The sequence below is a fragment of the Mustela erminea genome, chromosome 12, assembly GCF_009829155.1.
Source record: "Mustela erminea isolate mMusErm1 chromosome 12, mMusErm1.Pri, whole genome shotgun sequence".
In the NCBI taxonomy this organism is placed as follows: Eukaryota; Metazoa; Chordata; class Mammalia; order Carnivora; family Mustelidae; genus Mustela; species Mustela erminea.
This window is the reverse complement of record NC_045625.1, coordinates 36,171,116-36,188,162: the sequence shown is the minus strand read 5'-3', so window position 1 is coordinate 36,188,162 and position 17,047 is coordinate 36,171,116. Positions and strand designations below refer to the sequence as shown.

Sequence of the window (17,047 nt, the reverse complement as noted above, 5' to 3'; positions counted from 1 at the left end):
GCTTTCAGTCTTCCATCTTCCACATGTAACCCTAACAGAGTTTAAGACATTACCATGGATAGCAATTGTTATTTACCCTGGCTCTATACATTATTTCCAAGAGTGGTTTTCTACTCCATTTTCCCAGATTAAAACATAACTCAGCATCATATTCCCATACACACTCACTTTGAACCTGGAAAAAATGTATTATATTCCTGTTTGGCTTTAACATTGACTGTGTGCTTTCTCTGGGAGTAGGAATAGTGAAGGTCTGCCTCTCTTTCCTAAATTCTTTTAGTTCTAGCTATCTCTACTTCCCTAGGTAGATGGAAAGTTTATTTTTATTGTGGCTCCAGTTCAGGTCTACTTTAAGTAGCAATGTTAGTAGCTCTCTACTGATTAGAAGTAGTAATACATATTAAGTGACACAGCCATTAAAAGTTGTACAGATTACATATTGATCTATTGAGATGTTTGGTTTTTGAGTTTGGTACTCCAGAATTCTATGTTCAGTGGGCTTGCAGAGAGCTGAGCATGGTGTAAGCTTCTCTTCCGCCAAAGAGGGAGAACGGAAGCCACATAGCAGCAGAGACAAATAGTGACAGTGGTGTGTTTGCCTCATCAGGATGTGAGTGGTCTCCAGGAGCTCTCCAACAATGACATTCAGAAAAAAACACCCAACTCTTAAAACAGGAGGAGGGGGGTCATGAAGAAATAAAGTTTAATCTTAGATCTCTGTTTTTTAGGAAGGGCCTGGGGAGTGGTCCACATTGGAGGCAGAGACATTGATGAAAGATGATGAGATCTGTGGAACGAAAAACCCGACTCCTCATAAGATTTTGCTTGATACAAGATTTGAGTTGCCTTTTGGTGAGTCTATTGAATTAGACTTTAAAAACCACCTAACACTTTTAATCATATTGTTAACAATTGTTTGCTAGTCTCATTACTGTATTTTTTTGTCTTGTCAGCTATTCCTTTGAGGGCATTCTGACATTTTCTACTCTAGTCCCTATAACACCTAGCCCAGAAATGGTGCAGACTGTAGAATGGTACTCATTAAAGAATCCACACTAAGTGCATTCTCTTCAAGTCAATAGGTTTCTCTGATATTTTAATGACAGGAAATACTTGCTTATTAGAGAACAGAGATTTAGTCTTTTGATAATTTAATATTCATTGTCTTGAAGTGAATGTATACCTTGTGATTTGTCAGTTTAAACATTGAAGTAGCATTAATAAATAGAAAAATATTTAAAAAATAATTTTAAAGTCAGAAAACCAAAAATACCATATGATTTCACTCATATGTGGAATTTAAGACACAAAACAGATGAACATAAGGGAGGGGAAGGAAAAATAAAAGAAAAACAGGGAGGCAAACTGTAAGAGACTCTTAACTCTAGAAAATAAACTGAGGGTTACTGGAGGGATGATCGGTCGGGAGATGGGTGATGGGCATTAAGGAGAGTACTTGATATAATGAGCATTGGGTGTTATATGCAACCAATGAATCATTAAATTCTACCCCTGAATCTAATAATATACTCTATGTTAACTAAATTGAATTTAAATGAAAAATATAAATAATTTTTAATAAAAACAGAAAAATACATGATCATGGCAAAAATAGTATTTTTGTATATATGCAGTTTTGCTAAAGAGTGGATCTGTGGAGCTCCTCACACTGTCAATCCATCCTCATTGCATTTTATTTTATTTATTTATTTTTATTTTAAGTAGGCTTCATGCTTAACATGGGGCTTTTGAATTCACTACGGTGAGATCAAGAGTCATGTGCTCCATAGACTGAACCAGCCAGGGCCCCCGCACCAAGGCGTTTTAAAAGGACATTCCTCTCTTTAAATACTGCATCACTTACATCGTGTCATTGGTGGCAGTATACATTTCTGTCTAGATTTGAGTTTCATGAGGGCTCTTGTATATTTTATTTTGGTATCTTTTGAGTTGCTTGGCATATAATAGGTGTCTGATAAATGGGTTTTTGAATAAATGTTAAGGTAAAACCTCAGATAAATGAACGTGAATGTGCCAAGCTTGTGCCTCTATGATAACCACATTTGGGATTCAGTTTTATTTTTTTATTTTTTCACATTTTTGGGGATACAGTTTTAAAAGGCATAAGAAAGGGAGGTGCCATAAAAAATTAACTAATTAATTAATTTAAAAAAAGAAAGGGAGGTGCTTGGGTGGTTCAGTCAGTTAAGGCTCCAACTCTTGTTTTTGGCTCAGGTCATGGTCTCAGGGTCATGAGATAGAGTCCAAGTAGGGCTCCCTGCTCAGTGGGGAGTTTGCTTCCCTCTCTGTCCCTCTGTCCCTCCTCCCGCTTAAATGCATACACTGGCTCTCTCTCTAAAATAAATAAATAAATCTTTTAGAAAACTAAAAAGGCTTAAGAAAGGGTCTTTCTAAGGGAAGAATTTTAGCTTACAGTTTGCCATATTTTGGCAATGGAAATTTCTTTTGGACAGTTCAGAAACCTGTGAAATATTCTATTCAGTTATATACCATTATCTTTTTAAAAATAGTAACATGATTTTTTTATTATGTTGAAAGTTCAGAAAATACAGGTATGCAAAAAGAACATGAAAATTTCTTACCACCTCATCAACTAGAGATGTTTTTTACACGTTGATATGTTTCTTTTTATTTTTTTTAAACTTTTGTCTGTTACTTTTTTTTTTAACATTTTATTTATTCATTTGACAGAGAGAGAGAGCTCACAAGTAGGCAGAGAGGCAGGCAGGGAGAGAGGGGGAAGCAGGCTCCCCGCTGAGTAGAGAGCCCGATGCAGGGCTTGATCCCAGGACCCTGAGATCATGATCTGAGCTGAAGGCAGAGGCTTAACCCACTGAGCCACCCAGGTGCTCTGTGTTTCATTTATTTTCAAAAAAATTTTTAGGGACATCTGGGTGGTTCAGTCATTAAGTGTCTGCCTTTTGCCTCAGGTCCTGTGGTCCTGGGATAGAGCCCCACATTAGGCTCCCTACTCAGTGGGGAGCCTGCCTCTCCCTTTTCCACTCCTCCTGCTTCTCCCTTTCCTGCTCCTCCTATTTGTGTTCCTACTCTTGCTGTCTCTCTCTCTGTCAAATAAATTTAAAAAATCTTTTTTTTAAAGATTTTTTTTATTTATGTGAGAGAGGGCATGAGCTGGGGAGGGGCAGAGGAGAGGGAGAAGCACACTCCCTGCTGAGCAGAGAGCCCCTATGTAAGGCTCGATCCCAGGACCCTGATATCGTGATCCAGGCTGATAGCAGATGCTTAACTGACTGAGCCACCCAGGCGCCACAATATATAAAATCTTTAAAAAATTAAAAAAATATATTTATTTATTTGAGAGAGAGTGAGGAGCAGAGAGAGAGGGAGAGAGAGTCTCAAGCAGACTCTGCACTGAGCGTGAAGTGCAGCAAGGGGCTTGATCTCATGGCCCTGAGATCATAGTCTGAGCCAACACCAAGAGTTGGATGCTTAACTATCTGAGGTACCCAGGTGGCAAGATTTCATTCCTTTGATGGCTGAGTAATATTCCAGTGTGTATATGTGTGTGTGTGTGTGTATACATATACCACATCTTCTTTATCCATAGAATGAGGTTTTCTGTTTCTGCAAAGAAACATCATTGAGATTTTGATAGCGAGTGCATTCAATATATAGATCACACTGAGCAGTGCTGACATTTTAACAATATTAAGTCCTCTGATCTAATGGGAATAATAGTACCTTATTTTGTTTTTTTGTGAAGATTCAAGATGAAGTTCATGGCAAGAACCAAGCCTTCCAGTAAAATTAGTCCATCACTTTCTAACTTTGATTATTTGATGGAATAAAGGATTATTGAGCCATGATTAAATTAACAACCTAGTAATTTAGCTTCTTCTTTTTCATGGTAGATATCCCAGAGGAGGAAGCCAGATATTGGACCTACAAGTTGGAACAAATCAATGTCTTGGGAGCTGACAGTGAGGTAGGAACTGCCTTATATGCAATACAGAAAGATGGGGAAAATTTCTTTCTAGGACACTATAGTTTGCCAAGGGAAGATCTAGGAGCATGTTAAAAAATGAAAGAATTTAAGCTTCATTAAAGAAAGAAGGCAACTGGAAGATCACTGGACATTCTTTAGAAGGATCTGTTTTCCACTTCTTCTATTTTTCTCATTGTCCCCCATAAATGACTGAGTTGGTATTCAGTCTGATTGAGGACTCTGAGTCGAAGCTTATACTAGGGAAACTGTCCTCTTGTTACACAGGTGAGTGAAAAGCATTTTTTTTTTTAAAGATTTTATTTATTTATTTGACAGAGATCATAAGTAGGCAGAGAGGCAGGCAGAGTGAGAGGGAAGCAGGCTCCCTGCTGAGCAGAGAGCCTGATGCGGGACTCGATCCCAGGACCCTTAGATCATGACCTGAGCCGAAGGCAGTGGCTTAACCCACTGAACCACCGAGGCGCCCTGAAAAGCATTTCGTCTGCTAATGCCCAGATTTTGGGAAATACAGCTGACTGTTGAATAACAGGAATTTGAACTGTGTGGGTTCACTTGTACACAGATTTTTGTTTTTTAAGATTTTTATTTTATTTGTTAGAGATGGTGGGGAGAGAGAGAGAAAAAGAGAGTGAGTGCAGAAGCAGGGGGAGTGGTAGCAGAGGGAGAAGCAGGCTACCCGCTGAGCAAGGAGCCCTTATGAGCTCAGTCCTAGGACGCTGGGATCATGACCTGACCCCAAGGCGGATGCTTAATTGACTGAGCCACCCAGGTGTCCTGTACACAGATTTTTTTTTTTTAATTAATACAGTACTGTAAATGTATTTATTACTTTTATGATTTTATGAACTTTTTTCCCCTTTAGCTTGTAAGAATACAGTATATAATACATATAACATACAAAATATGCTTTAATTGACTGTTAATTGTTAAGGCTTCCAGTCAAAAGTAGGCTATTAGTAGTTAAGTTTTTGGGGGGGTCAAAAGTTATATGTGGGGCACCTGGGTGGTCCATTGGTTAAGTGACTGCCTTTGGCTCAGGTCATGATCCTGGAGTCCTGGGATCAAGTCTCGCATCAGGCTCCCTGCTTGACAGGGAGTCTGCTTCTCCCTCTGACCCTCCTGCTTCTCATGGGCTCTTTCTCTCTCATTCTCTCTCTCTCTTAAATAAATAAATCTTAAAAAACAAAAAAGTTATATGTAAACTTTTGCCTGTGTTGAAGGTCAGTGCCCGTAACACCCCATTGTTTGAGTCAACTGTATATTGTTATTAGTATGTTCTTTTTAGGGATGCTTAGAGTATTGCATTGCTTGATTTTGTCTTATCTCTACAGAGAAATCTGGTGCACAGAAGGGAACACAGTCAACTCAGTCTGGGCAGTCAGGAATGGGGAATGGTTTTGTTATTGCTGGTGAAGGGAAAAGATAAGATTTTCATTTTGGGGCATGTTGGGCTGTTAGAAGATTGGTCTGATTTTAAGGTAGAATTTGGAGTGCCAGTGGATATTTCAATGGAAATGTCTGGTAAGCAACCTCATGAAAGAACATGAAACTCAGGGTTAGATAGGGTTAGGAGGTATAGGCATAGAGTTTGGATTCATGAACATGATGGTAGCATTTGGAGTCCCAGGAATTCACTCAGGTAGAATATATAGGAAGTATTGAGGAAGAATGAGGACAAAACCTTGGGAAAACATCAAAGATAGAATATGGAAAAAACCAAAGAGGTGGAGAAAAAGTTGCCTGAAGAGAGTTAGTGGGAGAAAGAGAAAAAGGTTCATGGAACAGAGGGTTTTAAGGCAGAATTTTTTTTTTTTTTTAAAGATTTATTTATTTATTTATTTATTTATTTGACAGAGAGAGAGAGAGAGAGAGAGAGAGATCGAGAGAGATCGCGGGACTCGATCCCAGGACCCTGGAATCATGACCTGAGCCGAAGGCAGCGGCTTAACCCACTGAGCCACCCAGGCGCCCAGAAAATTTTTTTTTTTAATTTTATTTATTTATTTGAAAGACAGAGGTCACAAGTAGGCAGAGAGGCAGGCAGAGAGAGAGAGAGAGGAGGAAGCAGGCTCCCCGCTGTGGGGCTCGATCCCAGGACCCTGGGATCATGACCTGAGCAGAAGGCAGAGGCTTTAACCCACTGAGCCACCCAGGCGCCCCAAGGCAGAAATTCTTGATACTGTCAAGTGTTATTGAGAAAAAAGATGATGAGGAGTGAAATGGAGCTGTTGCATTTGGTAATGACTGACCAATATCTCTGGATTAGTGTGGGAAACCAAAATGAAATATTTGATAAATGTATTTGTTTCCTAGGGCTGCCATAACAAAGTACCACTATCTAGTGGCTTAAAAAAACAGAAATTTATCTTCTCACAATTCTGGAGGCTAGAATTCTGAAATTAAGTTATTGGCAGGGTCAGTTCCTTCTGGATGTTCTAAGGACTTGTCTTATGCCTCTCTTCTACCTTCTGGTGGTTTTCGGTAGTCCTTGCTGTCCCTTGGCTTGAAGACACATTGTTCCATTCTCTGCCTCTGTTAATCACATCCCTTTCTGTCTCTCAGTCTGTCCTCACAGTGTGTTCTCTTGGTATGTCTCTGTCTAAATTTACATTTATGTTGTAAGGGCAACAGTCATTGGATTAATTGGATTACATCTATAGAACCCTGTTTACAAATAGGGTCACATTCATAGGTACTGGGGATTAAGACATTCATTTTTTTTTTTTTAAGATTTTATTTATTTATTGGACAGAGAGAGATCACAAGTAGGCAGAGACCAGCAGAGAGAGCCGGGGAAGCAGGCTCCCCGCTGAGTATACAGCCTGACTCTGGGGTCGATCCCAGGATTCTGGGATCATGACCTGAGCCAAAGGCAGAGGTTTAACCCACTGAGCCACCCAGGAGCCCCTTCATATTTTTTTGAGGTACACAGTTCACAATGAGTTAAATCAAAGATGAAGAAATAGAATTTGTGATAAGTGCAAATTACTCTTGTCAGGGTTTTCTCTTAATTTAACTGAATCCTCTTTAGGCTTCCTATTATAACTTTGTAACTCTTCTCATGTCCAAGCCAACACCTCAACTTTTTTTGTTTGTTGAATGCTCCAATCTTTCTTCATCCTTTGACAAATGCCACATAGACTCTTATCATTATATCCACTTTACCCATTGTGCTTTTTGTTTTCCCACAGCCTGGGTGTAGACTGGTATACAGTTTTCCAAACTCCCATCTTCTTTTTTTCCCTCTTAAAGAAACACATTTCTGAATGCCTGGCTGCCTCAGTTGGTAGAACATGCAACTCTTGATCTCAGGGTTGAGTCTGAGCCCCACCTTGGGTGTAGAAATTACTTAAAAATAAAATATAAAAAAAACCCCACATTGTACTTTTGATTTTATAGGCTTACTGTGTGTCACTATGCAGGATCAGATGAAGAAGTTAAAACAATGAAAAACCAAATATAACTTATACAAGTACTGCGGAATTTTACAAGTTCTGACAATGGTGATTCTTGGTCTGTGGTTCTCAACTTCTTCTAAGATTTTTGCTTTTTGTTTCTGTTCTAGGATTTGGAGTTCACTCAGTTTACTTCTTCCATCCCTTCCTTTATAACCCTCTTGTTGTTTTGAAAGATTTGTTTATTTAAGAGAGGGATAAAGAGAAAGCAGGAGCAGGTGTAGGGGCAGAGGCAGAGAGAGAGAGAGAGAGAGAGAGAGAGAGAGAATCCTCTAGCAGACTCCCTACTGAGCATGGAGCTGGATCCCAGGACCCTGAGATCATGACCTGAGCCGAAATCAAGAGTCAGCTGCTTAACTGACTGAGCCACCAGGCGTCCCACCCTCTCGTTATTTTTAAAAGCTTTATTGAAATAGGGTTTACATACCATACAATGCACACATTTAAAATGTACAAACATATCTGTTTACGTATTAACATTATAATACTTATAGATAAATAATGTGATGGATTTTACTTAGTAATCTCTTGAGAATTGTCCACTTATATTCATGATGAGATTGGATATAATTAGGATTTTTTTTTTTCCTGTGTGTGTATGGTTTTTTTGTTTGTTCATTTGTTTGATGAAGTAAACTCTACCCCCAACTTGGGGTTCAGACTCACAGCCCCAAGATATCAAGAGTATGTTTTTCTTTCTTTCTTTTTTTTTTTTAAAGATTTTATTTATTTATTTGACAGACAGAGATCACAAGCAGGTAGAGAGGCAGGCAGAGAGAGAGAGAGAGAGGGAAGCAGGCTCCCTGCTGAGCAGAGAGCCCGATGCAGGACTCTATCCCAGGACCCTGAGATCATGACCTGAGCCAAAGGCAGCGGCTTAACCCACTGAGCCACCCAGGCACCCCAAGAGTATGTTTTTCTATTAACTGAGCTAGCTAGGTGCCCCTCTGTTTTTGTTTTTGTTTTTTTGGTACATATGTATGATAGATTTTTCCTTAGCTCTCTTAATATTGTTAATTAGGCTTTAGTTGGTTTTCCATCTTTCTGCTTTGGGCATAGAGAATATTCATGGAATATGTCTTCTGAAAATATCTGCTATTGTCTTTTTTTTTTTTTTTTTAAAGCATCTTGTTTATGTATTATCACAAAGGGAGAGCACATGCTGAGGGAGAGGCAAGCAGAGGGAGAAGCAGGGCTCCCCACTGAGCAAGGAGCCTGATGCAGACAGATCCCAGGACTCCAGGATCATGACCTGAGCCCAAGTCAGACACTAAAGTGACTGATCCACCCAGACATCCTTCTACCTTCATTTCTTAAATATGAATTCTTCTAGTTTAATATTTAAAGTTATAGAATTTTGGGGGTTCCGGGTTGGCTCAGTTAGTAGAGCATGTGACTCTTAATCTTAGGACTGTGAGTTCAAATCCCATTTTGGGTGTGGAACCTACTTAAAAAGAATTAAAAATTAAAGTTGCAGAATTTTCTCACTGTTAGATCTGTGTACTACCTATAAAAATCATCCTCATTTGTAATGTTACTATTTATAACCAAGTCCATTTTTTACCTTTGAGTGGTGGGTTGCTTAACTTTCAAGAACTTTTTGAGCATTTACTATTACTATTGTTTAGGTTGTGCTTGACTTCTCATTATTCCCTATTGGAATTAGTAATGGCAGTATCTAACTCTGATATTTGTATCATAGTTAATCGTTTATAAAGTACTTCACATATAAAACTATATTTACATACAAAAAGTGTTTTGTATTTTGTGTTCAACTACTTGAGATGTCCTTTACCATTAATAACTCCTATGTAAGCTGCCATAAACTTTCATCTGGATTATTGCAGTAATTAGTCTTTTCCTCTTGTTCCCTATAGTTCACCTTATGCAGCAGCCAGAAAGACTTTTACAGTGTAATCGAATCATATCCCTTTTGTGTCTAAAATTATAAATGGCTTCCCAGTACACTAGAATAAAATCCGAACTCCTTACCATGATGTACAAACTCTGTCAAGGCCTTTGTAGATAATGGATTCTTAAGAACTTTATGCTGAATGAGTGACTCATTCATTGGCAGTGTTAGGGAACTGTCTTGCCCAGTACATCAGAGCATAGTAATAAGTGGCAGAGTCAGGATGAGAACTCCAGATTTCATATTTGCAAATTGCTGGACCAAATTATGTCTTTTGAATCCTCCAGTAGGCTCTGATCAAAATATTTTGTTTTTCACACTGTGTACCTTTGTTAACTTGTGTATGCCTTTTTCTTGTTTTGCCTTTACAAATTTTGCCCATCCTCAAGACTTGCATTTAGTTATGCTCTCTTTTACAGAACTTTTTTTTTTTTAGTGGCTTCAGTAATCTGTATTTTTTTTTTTTTTTGGTTGTGATGGTGGTGTTGGGTTGGGGAGGCTAGAATGGAAAGGGAACTGTAGTTGGTATGAGGTGTTGCATTACATGCTTGAATAAGTAATTTTACCTCCCACATGACCTCGTGAGGAAAGAAGCACTATTATGTTTTTAAAGACGGGAAAACTCCCGTTTCAGAGAGGTTTTCGGTTCCATCACCCAAATGGGGAAATCTGTATGTTATCCATAAGAAAACTCAGAGGACTGAGTTCCCTAAGCTCTCTAAGGCTCCTTGAAGCCTTCTATGGCTGTCTGGCAGAGCTGGTACGTACCCAGGTGCCCTTGATCAAAACAATCTCTCTGCTCTCCTGCATTAGTTAGCCTGTTAAATTGGGCAAGGGCCATAATCTGACAGTCTGGCCTATATATCAGGATCATACAGGGAAATCAGCAGAATGACTTGTTTCTGTTAAATAAAAATTTAACTCTAGTCAAGCACAAAATCTTTTCACAAGCAGCTGTGATTTTTTTGTTTTGTTGTGTTTTGTTTTTTGGCCTGTATTTGGGCCTCTTATCTGTGTTTTTTTTTTCTTTCTCTTTTTTGCTTCTAGTATTCCAGTCAAGAAGAAAACCAGAGGAAGCCATTGCCCACTGCTGCCGCCCAGTGTTGTAAGTGAGAAACTTGTTTTTGAATATCATTGATCAAAGCTTTCTGTCAGTTCTCCAAACATGGCTTTTTTTGAGTTTGGGAGGGTGGAGATGTCAACAAAAGATATTCTGGAGGCATACCTATTCAGGCCCATATCTGCAGTGGTTATCTAGTCATTAGTGTTTGGAAGAGTCCTTTTGGTTTTGTGTGGCTATAAGCAGGGCAGTGGTGCTCATCTTTTATCTCCATGTGAAAGCTTTTACCATGGGGGAATGATTTTTTTCCCCCATTTTATCCCGTTTACCTGTTACTGTTCTTTAAAGTTCAGTGTCAGTGTCCTCACCCCTGGGAAATCTTCCTGCTGTTTCCTCCCTCCCCCGTGTCTAGTTTGGGTGTCTCTCCTCTACTTCCATAGTATCCTATGCATACATTCATCGTATAACCCATTATATATTATAATCTATCTGTATTTCTTTGGCAAGAACACAGTGTTTATAGGCATAAACATTCTTCTATTTTATATTTCTAGACTCTTTCTTAATACCTGATACGTAGTACAGAAAGCCACAATAAAGTTTGATGAATGACTGAGAGAATTTTTCATTTCTCTTGAGATTAATTTATCCAGACTACAAAGATTCACTCTTGAAATAGCTGTGTTTTATTGGTGTAGTTCTCCCTTCTCAGTGTCTCTCAAAATTGCCTGAAGAGACACTAAAGGACTGATGTATAGTCTTTGTCTTTCACTTTTTCAACCACTGTGTGTGTGTGTTTTGTGCTTCTTTTGTGTTAGTATAGTTTTTCTGAACCAGATGCCAAATTCTAAATAGCTGCTGGTTGAAAGTGGTAGTTGTAGTAGTTATTGTAGCAATAGTGGTAATAATAAGAGCCATAGTAACCATAGTAACATAAATTGAGATCTTACGGTATCAGATGCTGCCATCAGAACTAAAATGTACTAATTTATTTAATCTTCACAAATAACCCTAAGACATGGTTTTTACCATTGTTTTTACCATTGTCCCATTTTTCAAATGAGGAAACTGAGGCATAAAGAGATTGAGTAATTTGACACAAATCACATAGGTAGTAGGTAGTGAAGTAAATATTCTAATACAGACAACCTGACTCCACAGCCAATACTTGGATCCATTATAACCTTCATAGTGTTTCTGAGAAGGAAAACTCCATTCATGGTTTGTCAGTCCATTGGTTGTCTTCCATTTTATAGGCTACTTTTCTGATCAAAGTAAGACCAGTGGCAGACCTCAACATTTTTTCTTTCTTTAGAGTAAGTCTGTAATTTTTCATTTTACTTATTGCTAACTTTTTTTTTCTATATAGGACTTCGAATTTATCACACATTTAGGGTCATAAGAGACCAGAAGAATCTAAATTGAAAACCAGGCTATGAATTAAAGTCTATAGGTCCTTTCCAGAACTCATTCTAATGAGTTATTTTTGACCTTTTAAATTATTTATTTATTTAGTTTTTCTTTTAGCAAGATAGAGAGAGAGAGTGAGAGGGCAGAAGGAGAGAGAGAGAGAAAATCTCAGTCAGCTCCATGACCAGGACAGAGCCCAACATGGGGCTTGATCTCACAACCCTGAGATTGTGACCTGAGCCAAACTGAGTCAGATGCTTAACTGACTGAGCCATCCAGGCACTCTTGACCTTTTTAATCTCTTCAACCTTTCTCCAGGACTGCTAAGGAGATGTGAAATGGAGTGATTGAGATTTCACTTCCCTTTCCTCCCTGCACCCTTTTTGAAGTTCACTTGCAGTGATTGGAGATCAAATGCCAAGAGAGCTGATAGAAATAAAAGGCCATAAATAATCAATAGGTTTGAGACACTTGGCTGGCTCAGTCAGTTAAGTGTCTGCCTTTGGCTGAGGTCCTCATCCCAGAGTCCTGAGATCCAGTCCTACATTGTGTTCCTTGCTTCTCCTTCCACCTTCTTTCTCCCTCTGCCTGCCACTCCCCTGCTTGTGCTCACTAGCTCTCTTGGACAAATAAAAAAAAATTTAAAAATTTTCATATGTTTATTGGCTAATTTATTTTTCTGTGAATAGTCTGTTACTATCTTTTGGGAAAAAGAAACACCCCAAAACAGAAAAGTTGACAGTATAATGAGGGCCCATTTATCCTTTACTAGATTCCGTGGTAAACATCTTGCCACACTTGCTCTCCCTTGTCCCAACCTCTCATTTCTCTCTTTCTGTGTATATGCATACACAAAAATACACATATTTTCTGAATCATTTGGATATAATCTTTTTTTTTACAAGTGACAAATGTATTTCTTTCTATTGTTATTAAAGTTTTCTCCAATGTAGTTCAGTAAATGAAGCATTTTAAAAAAAATTTTTATTTATTTATTTGACAGACAGAGATCACAAGTAGGCAGAGAGGCAGGCAGAGAGAGAGGGGGAAGCAGGCTCCCCGCAGAGCAGAGAGCCCCATGCGGGGCTCGATCCCAAGACCCTGGGATCATGACCTGAGCTGAAGGCAGAGGCTTTAACCCACTGAGCCACCCAGGTGCCCCAGTAAATGAAGCATTTAATTTTATTTTATTCCACTGTTAGTTATAGTTTGAGCCCTACACACTCCCTTCCCTTTCACCTCAAAGGGAGCTCCTTTGTATGTAGCCACACACTCATCATTAGTAAAGAGATCAGGCTGGATCTGCTCCCAAATCTTCTTAGGATTCAGCTCCTTATCAGGCTCTCCAGAAAAAGCATCAAAAACAGTTCTGTCTCCAGGAACAGACCCATTAGGAGGTGCCAAGATTTCAACTTTCTCAGATGAACTAGCACACATCACCATTGCTTGAGATATTAGCCCCTCATCTTTGCAGGTTTCAGGTTACAAAGTGAAATCACCATCCGATTTTTATTTATTTATTTTTTTAAAAGATTTTATTTATTTATTTGACAGACAGAGATCACAAGTAGGCAGAGAGGCAGGCAGAGGGAGAGAGAGGGGGAAGCAGGCTCCCCACCAAGCAGAGAGCCTGATGTGGGGCTCAATCCCAGGACTCTGGGATCATGACCTGAGCCGAAGGCAGAGGCTTTAACCCACCCAGGCACCCCTCACCATCTAATTTTGCATATGTTCAAGAGGAACATGATTCACCAGGCCACTGACAACTGTTCTTGGGACTGTTTCTCCAACATCTACTTCTTCCACATATAAAGAATCTGCATCGGGGGGTTTTCTGGCAGTCATGATAAAACCAACTCGAAGATGCAGACGAGAAACATCTACTGGCTTAGAGTCAATGCTTCCTGCTACTGACTGCTGTTTTTTCTCCTTTTTCTCTCCTTTCACTTCAGTTTTATCTTTCATCTTCTTTTCTTCTGCTCCTCTTCCTATCTGTTCTTTGGCACCAGCAGTTATAGTTGTTATTGATCTAGACTGTATCACATTTTCAGAAACTGTGGAATTAGCTTGCAGCAGATATCAGATGGAAATGGTATTTGTTTCACTCCATTTTGAATTTCTGCCTGAATTAGCTCCTGTTTCAGTTCTTCAATTTCTTTCTTTAATTGAGCATTTTCAACTCGAAGTATCTTCTCTTCTCTCAAAGTTTCCTGCAAAATTGCTTTCTCTTTAAGAAGAGCAACTTGATGCTTTAAATATTCAATAATTTCATCTACTTCTGCACCCTTCTGTTCCAGTCTCTTCAGAATAGCACCATTAGTTGCCATTTTTGCCAAGAAATGGCAGAAAATCATGAATCAGTGGACAGAGCAACCTGGTGAGCCTCACCCAGGCAACCTCAGTATGGAGCCGTCCATTTGGATGTAATCTTCAGACTTCATGACACATCAGCATGAATCTCCTTAGAGCTAGGACAGTCTACATAACCAAACCACCATGACCAGAATCAAGAAATTTAAAACTGACACAATAATATTATCTAATATATGGTGCATATTAAGAATTCCCTAGTTATCTCCCAAATATTTTTATAGCTCTTTTTTCCCTCATTGTATAATCTAGTCAGGAATCACACATTTAACTTAGTTGTCCTGATTTTTTAATATACTTTAATAATCATAAAAAAATCCTTGCCTTTTTGGTCATTTATTACAGTGGTATATATATTTTTTCCAATCAGAAGATCATTCAGTTCAGTCATTGAATTTTTGGGAGTTTATTGTAAGTAATCAAAAAGCAGATAAAGATTTGTGTATAAAGATGTTGATTACAGAATATTTAAATAACAAAGTTAAAAAATGACTATAGTTAATAGTAAATGATAATCATAAGATTGAGTATTATGCATTAGTTAAAATTATGCTTTGAATAGACAGTTTTATGAAACTTTAAAGGGGCCCCTGGGTGGGTCAGTTGGTTAAGCATCCAACTCTTGATTTTAGCTCAGGTCATGATATCACAGTAGTGAGATTGAACCTGCTTGGGAATCTCTTCCTCTCCCTCTGCCCCTCCCCACTCATATACTCGTCTTTTTCTCTCTCAAAATAAAATAAAATCTTAAAAAAAGATCTTTAAGTTAAAAAGTATATAAAACAGGGGTGTCTGCTGGCTTAGAGGTATGTGTGACTTTGATCTTGGGGTTATAAGTTCAAGCCCCAAGTTGGGTGTAGAGATTATTTTAAAAATATCTTTTAGAAACTATATAAAACTTCCTGTATATATGGTGTATATATGCCAGTTTCAACTAACGGAGACAAAGAGGGAAGGAATGAAGGCTATTGGCTTCTTGGATTCTACAGGATCAGATCGTAGCGTCATTTTGGTGTGAACATGTGCTTTTCTTGAAGAAAGGGAAGAATGACCTGGAAGGTGATTCAGAGAATATCAGTGCTGCTACTCCCAGCACAGGCCCAGTGGGCAATGCTCTTCTGTTTTAGAGGGAGGCCTCTGAGGAAAGCCATGTGGCAGGGCCATCCTGAAGAGCTGTGGGATAATGCTGCTAACCAAGTGGGTCTGGAAGGTGGGACATCAACCAAAGAGAATTATTCTACAGCTTTAACATTGAATATAATTTGCCTTGCTAGGTTTTGGACTTGCTTGGGATCTGTCAGCTCTTCCTTCTTTCCTTTTTCTTTCTTGTAGAATGGGAATCTCTCACTTATTCCTGTCCCTTCCACCACTGTAACTTGTTTGGCTTCACAGGTTCGCAGCTGGAGAGGAATTTTGCCTCAGGAGGAATCATACCTGGAGTCTCACTAATATCTAATTAGTTGCTATTTAAGTGAGACTTTGGATTTTCAACTTTAGGGTTGATCTGGATTTGAGACTTGTGGGGCTGATGAGATGGAAAACATGTATTTTGCATGTGAGAAAGACATGAATTTTGAGGGGGCCAGAGGTGGAATGCTGTGGGCTGAATTGTGTTCCCCTAACATTCATATATTGAAGTCCTAACCCCTAATGTGATTGTATTTGGAAAGAGAACCTGTGAGGAGGTGTTAAAATTAAATGAAGTCATGGGGGGACCCTAATCTGAAAGGATGGGTTCCCTTTTAAAAAGAGGAAGAGACACCAGAGCTCTCTCTACCATGTGAGGACATAGCAGGACGGTTGCCATTTGCAAGGTAGGAGAGCTCTCAGTAGAAACTGAACCCTACCAGAACCTTGATCTTTGACTTTTCAGCCTCTGGAAACTGAGAAATTTCTGCTGTTTAAGCACCCAATCTGTGGCATTTTGTTATGGTAGCTCATGCAGATTAATACATGTATATAATGTATTTATATAATTTAGGAGAAAAATACCTGGAAATAGAAGTACCAAAATATTAATCAAATTTGTCTCTGGTATGAGGGATTGACTTTTTTGTTGTTGTTGTTCTTCCAGTTTTATTTATTTTTCTTTTTAAAGATTTTATTTATTTATTTGACAGACAGAGATCACAGGTAGGCAGAGAGGCAGGCAGAGAGAGAGGAGGAAGCAGGCTCCCTGTGGAGCAGAGAGCCCGATGTGGGGCTCCATCCCAGGACCCTGGGATCACGACCTGAGCCGAAGGCAGAGGCTTTAACCTACTGAGCCACCCAGGCGCCCCCTGTTCTTCCAATTTTAACCTAAAAGAAATCAGTAAGTAGTTCCAAATGAAAGTCCAGGAGGTTATTTTGAAGGACTCAAACTTCAGAACATTTATGTGGTACTACCTATTGTTTTCCTTCTTGTTTTAATTCAGATAATTAACATAAAGTGTTATATTAGTTTCAGGTATACAGTATAGTGATTCAGCAATTCTATACATTGCTCATTTACTCATTGCTCATCATGATAAGTATACTCTTAATCCCTTACTGCTATTTCACCTATTCCCCCACTCACCTCCCCTCTGGTAACCACCAGTTTGTTCTCTGTATTTAAGAGTCTGTTTTTTTTTGTTTTTTTTTTAAAGATTTTATTTATTTATTTGACAGAGAGAAATCACAAGTAGTTGGAGAGGCAGGCAGAGAGAGAGAGAGAGGAGGAAGCAGGCTCCCTGCTGAGCAGAGAGCCCCATGCGGGACTCGATCCCAGGACCCTGAGATCATGACCCGAGCCGAAGGCAGAGGCTTAACCCACTGAGCCACCCAGGTGCCCTAAGAGTCTGTTTTTTTGTCTCATTTTTTCTTTGTTCATT

At 39.0% G+C, this 17,047-nt stretch overlaps 1 protein-coding gene and 1 pseudogene across 11 annotated transcripts in view; one reads left to right on the top strand and one right to left on the bottom strand.

Annotated features, from left to right (window-relative positions):
- UNC13B (unc-13 homolog B) overlaps nt 1-17,047 on the top strand; it is a 233,267-nt gene that overhangs the window by 75,956 nt on the left and 140,264 nt on the right. For 8 of the 11 annotated variants that reach the window (XM_032308022.1, XM_032308017.1, XM_032308012.1 and 5 more), the window contains 3 exons: nt 729-852; nt 3,894-3,967; nt 10,403-10,460. In XM_032308022.1, the coding sequence (XP_032163913.1) occupies nt 729-852; nt 3,894-3,967; nt 10,403-10,460 (256 nt within the window). The remainder of the gene's footprint in view (nt 1-728; nt 853-3,893; nt 3,968-10,402; nt 10,461-17,047) is intronic. The other 3 variants (XM_032308019.1, XM_032308021.1, XM_032308020.1) reach the window with 1 other exon arrangement.
- LOC116570655 lies at nt 12,778-14,231 on the bottom strand (annotated as a pseudogene).